The sequence below is a fragment of the Petromyzon marinus genome, chromosome 54, assembly GCF_048934315.1.
Source record: "Petromyzon marinus isolate PM22_M1 ecotype Great Lakes invasive population chromosome 54, UKy_Petmar_22M1.pri1.0, whole genome shotgun sequence".
NCBI classification, from domain to species: domain Eukaryota; kingdom Metazoa; phylum Chordata; class Hyperoartia; order Petromyzontiformes; family Petromyzontidae; genus Petromyzon; species Petromyzon marinus.
Genome location: NC_133720.1, coordinates 7137967 through 7147704, shown reverse-complemented (window position 1 = coordinate 7147704; position 9738 = coordinate 7137967). Strand labels below are relative to the sequence as shown.

The 9738-nt window shown below is 55.4% G+C and overlaps 1 protein-coding gene across 1 annotated transcript in view; it reads right to left on the bottom strand.

The window, feature by feature from the left end:
- Positions 1-433: 433 nt before the first annotated feature.
- LOC116954224 (uncharacterized) overlaps positions 434-9738 on the bottom strand; it is a 32836-nt gene continuing 23531 nt past the window's right edge. Inside the window, exon 2 of the mRNA XM_032974784.2 lies at positions 434-6843. Coding sequence (XP_032830675.2) covers positions 5651-6841 — 1191 coding nt within the window. The 5' untranslated portion in view covers positions 6842-6843 and the 3' untranslated portion in view covers positions 434-5650. The remainder of the gene's footprint in view (positions 6844-9738) is intronic.

Below are 9738 nucleotides of genomic sequence, written 5' to 3'. Positions count from 1 at the left end.
TGGTGGAGAGCGATCCGCACACGTAGAGCGGATAGATACGACGTTTCGCCGGTGGGTTACAACCAGCGCGACGATGTTATATTACATTGGCTGTGTCTGGCGGAGGAGGGCTTTACAACGTGGATCTTAACTTACGAGATCGGATCCCAAAAAAATAACAAATCGATTTGGAAATCAACATAATGCACATAGCAGGGCCGTATATGAATACACGGGCCTCGCGTGGATGTGTCAACACAACACACACACACGCGCGCGCACTTAGAACATTGAGTGCAGCGTACGTGTCAACACGTTAGTTACATATGAACCACGCGTTAGTGCGACATTGTGGGTTAGGATGGAGCGGGCGTGTCGCCGCGTGCGTGTGAAAGCACGTGGCCGGGTGAGGCAAGCCATGAGTCGCACTTTTTAGACTCCAGCCACGCCGGTCCAAGTTCCAGGTTTTTTTTTTATTTGAGCTCGCAACTTTATTGCCGACGGTCATGCAACGCGCAGGCAGACAACACAAGCGTGGCGTGTTACACGTGCGTGACGATGGAAGGCGGTCAGACAACAACAGCAGCAACGACAAACATTTATATTGCGCGCCCGTAACGTAACAAGTGTGTCGGGAGCGTGGCTGATTTATTTTAAACCTAGGGGAGCCATTCCCCCAGCGTCTCGCACGCGGCTTCGTGCGGCCGCTCGGAAATCCGCGCGCGGCCATTTTGAGTCGGCGCGCCCTCGTGTTGCTGGCGTTGCAAGTCTCCTCTCCCGCGGCGGCTTCCGAACTCCCGGACGATGCCCTCGAGAAAGTCAGCGTGTGGCAAAAAGATAAAAGAAAAAAAGAAAAAAAATGGGCTCGGCAGAGGAAATCGCTTCCTTGGATTCTCCCGAGTGGGTGCTTGCGCTGTAACAGGATAACATGAATTTGCGACAGAATTACTGATAAATCATGCTTTAGGCCAATATATGGAGTGATTGGGCGTGGCTTTGCTCATATAAGGCATAATGGAACGGGATACCATGCTTGATCCATGCTTGATCCATGCTCGAACACAAATAGAATTTGTTTTTTTTTATCGTTAAAGTGATTCCTGTCAGATTTATGGATCTAACGAGACGATTTGTGGATCGAAAAAGGCCATATTAGCCCGCCCCTTGACGCTCAATGGCTTCCTTCCACAATAACACAATGCATCATTAATTCTATCGTGGATGCATTTAACCCTGTTACAGCAATATGGTGGCATCGCCTCTTCCCCGGCTTTCGCCACGCACCGCCACCCGACGAGCACCTGCACAGCGGGTTGGAGGACACTCTGCGACGGCGCTTTCCGATGGAACGGATGGATTGGATGGACAACGGAATGGAGTTTGTCGGACACAGAGACGGCAAAGTTGGCGGGCAACGGTGACGGTAAAAGCGCACGCGTTACACACGGCAAGCGTGGAAGGACACAAGACGCACAGATCTCCTTGTCCGTTAAACGCGAGCGAGCGAGCGATCCGATTGGGAATCAAACTCGGCTTCGCCAAATTCCGAGGCCAAGCCACACACCGAACGACTAAGCAATGTGCGAAATACGATTACAATTTCGGTACGCTCTGGAGTTTCGGCTCGATTTGGTAGAGTGGATTGGGAATGGTGAATTCAGTGTGGTTGGGCACGTATACAATTAGACATATATACCGTTTTTCCACTGGCACATCCGACCCGAGCCAGCACGGGTTCCTTAACAATGTGGGTAATTTCCACTGGCTATAATGCCGAGCTGAGCCAGAACCAAACTGCGGTACGCTGGCCTCACAAGAAGGCAATCCGAATCTGGTTCGGGGCCAAGCAGGGCCAGGGTACGGGCTACTGACGTGTTCATTGCATGTGATGTCATTCAGTATGCCGTGTGATGTCATTCAGTATGCCGTGTGATGTCATTCAGTATGCCGTGTGATGTCATTCAGTATGCCGCGAGGACATGAATGATGCATGCCGATTTGGGTAAGAAGATAACAACGATGACAAATAATCCGTCCCTACAGCCTTGCGGACATCTTGACTCCATTGCATAGAAATGGTGGCTTGTTATTTTCGAGCAACATTTAATAAATAAGCGCGATAATTCCCTCTCAATTGGCTAAGCCCCAGAACCAACAAAAGGCCCACATGATTTATAACCCTGATTTGCACTTGATATCGCAAAGTCACGCGACATCGCCAAAGCGCAAGATATGCCAAGGCACATTATTTGCTAAGTCACATGATATGCCAAGTCACATGATATGCCAAGTCACATGATATGCCAATTCACAAGATAACACCAAGTCATAATAAGCGGCTATATTTATGTCGATCCATTTGTCACACCGTACTTCTACGCTCCCGTGGATACCCTCCCAACCTTCGCTCCCCGCGCCCCCCCCCACCCCCCTACACTGACCAGCGTGGTGAAGTATGGTCAAACAACGCCCGTGACCGAAATGACATGGGGGAGGCCCTAATGTCTGGCGGTAAACTGACATCGGTGGCAGCGATACTCTGGCAAGAGGTTCGCTCTGCAGAGTCGTCGTGCGGGAAACCGAGCCCCCCCCCCACTGCCCCCCCCCTCACCCCCTTATCGTGCGCTCTGCCACACTCTCAGGGTCGTCGAGACGTCGCCGTGGCCTAGAACCACCGATGGCACCGCCACCGCCACCGCCGTCGCCGCTCCTCGTGGTAGAAGCAGCGACCTCCACGGCCTGACCCCAGCAGTCGCCCGGCGCGTGGTCTTAGACTCACTCGGAGAGCCACAGACTCACTCGGAGAGCCACAGACTCACTCGGAGAGCCAAGGACTCACTTGGAGAGCCACAGACTCACTCAGACTCACTCAGAGAGCCACAGACTCACTCGGAGAGCCACAGACTCACTCAGAGAGCCACAGACTCACTCAGAGAGCCAAGGACTCACTTGGAGAGCCACAGACTCACTCAGACTCACTCAGAGAGCCACAGACTCACTCGGAGAGCCACAGACTCACTCAGAGAGCCACAGACTCACTCAGAGAGCCAAGGACTCACTTGGAGAGCCACAGACTCACTCAGAGAGCCACAGACTCACTCAGAGAGCCACAGACTCACTCAGAGAGCCACAGACTCACTCAGAGAGCCACAGACTCACTCAGACTCACTCAGAGAGCCACAGACTCACTTGGAGAGCCACAGACTCACTCAGAGAGCCACAGACTCACTCGGAGAGCCACAGCCTCACTCAGAGAGCCAAGGACTCACTTGGAGAGCCACAGACTCACTCAGAGAGCTACAGACTCACCCCCTAGAGCCACAGACTCACTCAGAGAGCCACAGACTCACTCAGAGAGCCACAGACAAACTCGGAGAGCCACAGACTCACTCAGAGAGCCACAGACTCACCCAGAGAGCCACAGACTCACTTAGAGAGCCACAGACTCACTCAGAGAGCCACAGACAAACTCGGAGAGCCACAGACTCACTCAGAGAGCCACAGAGTCACTCAGAGAGCTACAGACTCACACAGACTTACTCAGAGAGCCACAAACTCACTCAGAGAGCCACAGACTCACACAGAGACCCACAGACTCGCACAGAGACCCACAGACTCACAAAAGAGACCCACAGACTCGCACAGAGACCCACAGACTCACACACAGACCCACAGACTCACACACAGACCCACAGACTCACACAGAGACCCACAGACTCACACAGAGACCCATAGATCTGCCCTGACAGTCTCTCAACGTCCACTCTGATGTTTCCTCTTCTCCGTGGCCACCGGATTCGTGGAGACCGCTCCCAATGCCGGTCTTCGTAACTGGCCTTCACCCAAGTTGATATGTTTTTAAAAGACTAGACGATTGATGCTCAGATGTGATTCCCAAAAAATTCAAGCCCTATGATGATATCATTAAAAATCAGCTGTAAGTCCCAACGCAACATGTATGGACTGTGTGTGTGTGTGAACGCACAGCATGTACGGACTGTGTGTGTGTGCGAACACACAGCATGTACGGACTGTGTGTGTGTGAACACACAGTATGTACATGCTGTGTGTGTGCACACACAGCATGTACGGACTGTGTGTGTGTGTGAACACACACACAGCATGTATGGACTGTGTGTGTGAACACACAGCATGTACGGACTGCGTGTGTGTACACGCACAGCATGTACGGACTGTGTGTGTGTAGTAGAAAGCGGGAGTGCAGCAGTTGATGCGCTTCGCTACGAACCCGGCGACCCGGGTTCGATTCCCGCTCATGGTCACCAACACCAGTGGAGGTTATGTGGACCGGTTCTGGGCTTCCTCTAGGTCGACTCAGCCTAAAATTAGTACCTGGTGTGGTGTGTAAACATCGCCACTGGGGAGACAAAGGTGGTCGGACGTGGTTCTGGCCACCCACCCTCTCATGTACCGTACTGGCCTTAATAGGTGCTCGCTAACAGCACTTGCCGCAACAGTCTGTTACAAGCTATGCGGGACGTCTTTGTGTGCGTATCAGTAGTAGGGATGTTGAGATTTCATAACCCTTGTGATCGCATTAACTGTCGCGATTCAATCACATCTTACTGATTCCATGTCGTGGATGTAAGCGGCTTCTAGTGGCTGGAGTGTGGTGGGGAGTGGGGGGGGGGCATCTCAGTCACGTGAAACCCCGTTGCATCGGATGCACAGGGCGTTGAAGAGCACGTGGCCGCAACGTGCACAGCGATCGCTCAATCATCTGAGCCCCCCTCCCCCCATGGCCCAAGCAGCACCCTCCTGTCTCAAGAACTGGAAAGGAGTTCTTGGGAACTCGACAGAGGCTCCAATACAAAATAAAGACCACCACCAGTTACACCCTGGGACTTTGCAGTGTTTCGTGCGCTCATCTCAGCCGGATGATGAAGCGTCCATCTCGCTTGGTTTCAACCTAACCCCCCCGCCCCCACCCCCCCTGCTTACAGGGGGGGGGGTTAAGGGGTACAGGAAAACGACGAGATAAGATTGCTACTATCGCCCATTGGCTACGCCACGGGGGAAGGGGGAGTAGAGAGGCAAGGATGCGATGCACGGGAAAAGGACACGGGGCGGCGGAGGGAAGGGAGAATTGGTAAATGTGAGAGGATGGGAGATGAACGGAGAAGCGGGAGCACAGGGCGAGGAAGGACGAGGAGAGAGAAGAGGATGAAGCTGCTGCGTCAGGGCCTCGAGGAGCGGTGTCTGTTTTCACAGTAGACGGGGAGAGGGGAGGGGCTCACAGTGGGGTTTGGCCACTCTGAAAGTCACGTGATTCTGTTTGTTTTGTTACAGGATTGCGCTGATTTAGAGATATCGATGGATGTGGCCGAGGGCTCTCTAGTGGTAGTGCCTTATGCCAATGATGTTGACCCCAAGCCAGCCGAGCAGCGTTCCGGAAACTATCGTACGTCAGAAAATTCAGCCAGGGCGGCTGTACCGTCAAGACTAAAAAGATTCCCTTTCGTCGACGGCGTTTAACGATTGGTGATTGTCGTCTGCTCACGGTCGCCTCTGACGAAAGTAAAAAAAAAGTCAACGCACTTTGTTCACGGGTATTTCTATCGTCACTAATTTCAGAAGGGAAATTACCACCACCTTGACCCTCACCCACCCCGCTCCCACCCCTCACCCTCCCCGGTGTGAGAACGCAGATTTAAATGTGCGGCTGGATCTGAGTGCTGAACTCCTGGCCGCGCAGTACCGCGTCCAGCAGGTCTCCGTGAAGATCTTCTCCTCCCGCACGGAATGGTGAGCTCTCCACATCGGCCCCTACCACCACCTCCGCCATCTTATTCTGCTTCAGCTGCTGCGGTAGCTCTTCCTCCTCCTCCTCCTCGTCCTCCTCCTCCTCCTTCTCCATCACCACGTACGCCACCTCCATCACCTCCTCCTCCTCCCCAGCATCAACGTTGCTGACAGCATCACCATCATCATCGTCGTCGTCGTCACGGGTCGAGCGCACAACCGGAACCTCCCCAACCTTCCGCGTCTTCTCCACCTCCTTCACCTCTTCATTGACCCCCTCCAGACCCTCGCCCGAGTCCGGCGTCTCCAGCTCGGCGGCGTCGCTCGTCTCGTCGCTGGTCGGCGTCGCGCCGTCCTTGACGTTGATCGCCGGCTCCAGGAGGTGGGCCCTGATCAACGTCACCGGGGTCTGCGCCATCACGGGCGACGCTTTGCTCAAAGCCGCGCTCGCGACGGCGGCGGCAGCGGCGCCGGCGGTGGCGAAGGGGGGCACCACCTGCGCATCTTCCTCATCATCCTCCTCTGTGCGGTGCGCGTTGTAAACTTTCTCCAAGTGTCGTTCCTTCTCATCATCAACCTCCTCCTCCTTCTCCTCCACCACCTCCTCCTCCTTAAATTCCTCCTCTTCGACCACCACCTCCTCCTCCTCCTTCCCCTCGTCACCTCCTTGATCCTCCTCCCCCTCCTCACGGACGGCCGACCTCTCCGCGGCGAATTGATCGGCGGCCTCAACGGCGCCCGCCGGGATCAACGCCGCCACGGCCGCCTCCACCTGCTGGATGCACGCGGCCGCGTCCTTCGTGACCTTCGCGACCTTCGTGACCTCCGCACCTTGACCCAGGGCGGCGGGGCCATCCTTGTCGCCGCTCAGCACGGCCCGGGCGAGCTCCTGGGTGCCGGCGACGATCGCGTCCGAGCCGCCGGCCTCGGGCCGTACTTCCCCGCCTCCGTCGGCGCTGCCCTGGCCCTTGCCCTGGCCGAGCGAGGGCTCGGAGCGTCGGCCCTCGTCGCCGACCGTGCCGGCTCCCTCCTCCGGCGCGTCCGTGCCGTTGGGGGTGGCGCCCTCCTTCTTGACCGCCGTCGCCTGCTTGTTGCCCATCGCTGCACGGGGGTGGGGGGGGGGGGTCAGAGCGCGGTGGGGAGCGGCCCGGAGAGTGAGCTGTGCGCGCATATGCGTGCGCGCACACACGTGGGGGCATGCATGGACATCCACGTGAACACACGCACCAACACACTCACCAACACACGCACCAACACACTCACCAACACACGCACCAACACACTCACCAAAACACGCACCAACACACTCACCAACAACAACAACAACCGCCATTCGCCACTAAGTGGCGGTGACGTCACCACGACGCTTGTGCCAGGCTATGTGCACCGTGAGGCCATGTGAAGTGTCGAACGCCCGCTGGCAGGAGGTCACTGGGCAGACCCAGGTGCCACGGGTCGACTGACTGAGATGACTGGCTGATGCACCACCTGTGCCCCCTACTGTGCAAACCTGCTGTGCTTTAGCCACCCGGCGCTCCGCTCGTTGTTCTGAGCGTCGCTCCTCCGCCCTCCGTTGTTGTTGGAGGGCGACTGCCTCCAACTGCCCAGTAGCATCCTTCACGAGCCTCCTCCACAGAGGCCGATCTTGACACCGCTGGTACCAGTCATCGGCAAGTCCACTCAGCTCCACGTCCTCCTGTACCACGTCACTCCATCTCTTCTCTAGCCCGTGCCGCGCCCACCTAGCCCCCTCAATCCGGTCAAACAAAAGCTGTTTCGGCATGCGGTGGCTGGGCATGCGGGCTACATGACCCAGCCATCGCAGCCTTGCCTGCCGGAGGAGCTCACCGATGGGACCGTGTCCAGATCTTTCAAGGATTTGTGAGCTCCTCACACAATCCAGTCTGGTTTAACCCAGGATGGATCGTAGGCAGGCCAGCCTAAATGTTTCTAACCGGCGAAGATGTTCCATTAGGGGGGTCCACGTTTCGCAAGCGTAGAGAAGGGAGGGAATGACCATGGCCGAGAAGACTTGAAGATTAGTGCGGAGCGACAGACCAGGTAGCTTCCACACAGCATTACGCAACTGATGAAAATATATTGCCGCTCGACTGATTCGGAGTGAAACCTCTGCTGATAAACTGGAGCAGGTCAAAAGCACACTGCCCAGGTATGGGAAACTCTCCACTCTCTCCACAACTGCCCCATCACCGATTGGGAGTTGTGGGGGTGGAGTGTCCGATGGTACAAAATACCCAGGCAGGTGCTTAGTTTTGGTGGGGCTGATGGTAAGGCCCCATCTCTTAGAAGCACGCTCCAGTCTCAACAGCAGCGTCTCCAACTCCTCCTCTGAATGAGCAGCTATTAACAAATCATCGGCATACATAACGTGGTTGAGCAATAGGGAGCCATCCCTTGACCGCACCCGGGCATTGATCAGCCTCCCATTTTATCTGTACCATATGGAGATTCCCCCGATACAGCCATTGAAGGCTTCACGAACTACGTGGTCAAAATAGATGTTAAATAATGTGGGAGCCAGAGGACATCCCTGTCGCACCCCAAGGTGTACAGGGAATGGCTCTGACTCCCGGTCACGTAGTTTTACCCGGGCGCGCTCACCATCATGAAGGTCCTTAATGATCGTGAGCAGAGGGTCAGGTACTCCAAAAGCACGAAGAACAACCCAGAGCCCAGGCCTACTGATGGTATCATAGGCCTTGACCAGGTCAATAAAGCAGAGATGTAGGTCTTGCTGGAATTCACTACACCTCTGCTGTAGCAGACGGACAGAAAATATGGCATCCATGCAGGACCGCCCTTTCCTGAAACCGCATTGGGGCTCCGCAAGCCTCTCCTCAGCGTGCCTGGCAAGGCGATGTTGAATAATCCTTGCCAGGACCTTTCCCGGCACACTGAGGAGTGAGATGCCCCTGTATTTGTTACAGTCTGTGCGGTCCCCCTTCTTAAAGAGGTGGACCACCAGGGCATCCTTCCAATCCTGCGGAACCTGTCCAGTGGTCCAGACTGTTGTTATGATGTCATATAGGGCAGTCTGTGCACAAACGCCACCCTCCCTCAGCATTTCGCTTGGGAGATCCTCTCTGCCCGCTGCCTTTCCTGGTCTCAGACTCCGGATCGCCTTCAGTACTTCCTCAACAGATGGTACCTCAGCCAGCCACTCACAGTGGGTGACTTCTTCCAATATTTGAGGCACCGCAGCCTCAGCAGGGTCATCCTCACTTTGTGCCACGATGTTTTCCTGGCTGAGGGATTTTCCCTCCCCCAGGACCTCACAGAAATGCTCAGCAAATCTGCAAACCTGTTCCTGGGGGTCGGAGATTGGATCACCTTTTTTTCCCCTAATGATGGTAATAGGTGTGGCACTGCAGATTACTTTTTTGATGGAGTTAAATAGAGATTTGTGATCACGGGCCACTGAGGCAGACTCCATCTCCTCAGCAACCCGCGACCACCACCCATCCTTGCAACGCCTCACGGCTCTCCGAACCTCCGAGCGAAGGCTGCGGTAAGCCTCCTCATTCTCTGACGTGGGATTCTGTAGCCGATGACAGTGGGCCTGTCGCTTTTTCTCAACCATCCTGAGCACCTCCTCTGTCAGCCAGGGTCTCTGGGGAGGTCTGGACTGCGTACCCAAAGCAGCCATTGCAGCTGCATGAGTCACAGTCCTAAACCTCGCCCATTTACCCTCGACATCAGGAGGAGTCGGGGACGATGCCAATCCCAGCCGCAAGCGATGATGAAATTCTCGCTTGCAATTTTCATCAGATAACTGAGACAAGGCCACTTTAGGTTGGAATGGGGTCCTGGGTGTACACCCACCACCGGAGTGGAAGAATGGCAGGCACATCTTACAGATGACTAGTCGATGGTCAGAGGGCAGATCAGCTCCACGGTAGGTCCTGGTGTCAAGGACATGGGCTCGCATCCGCTGGTCCGTCACTATGTAGTCCAGTAGATGTTCTTGCTTGGACC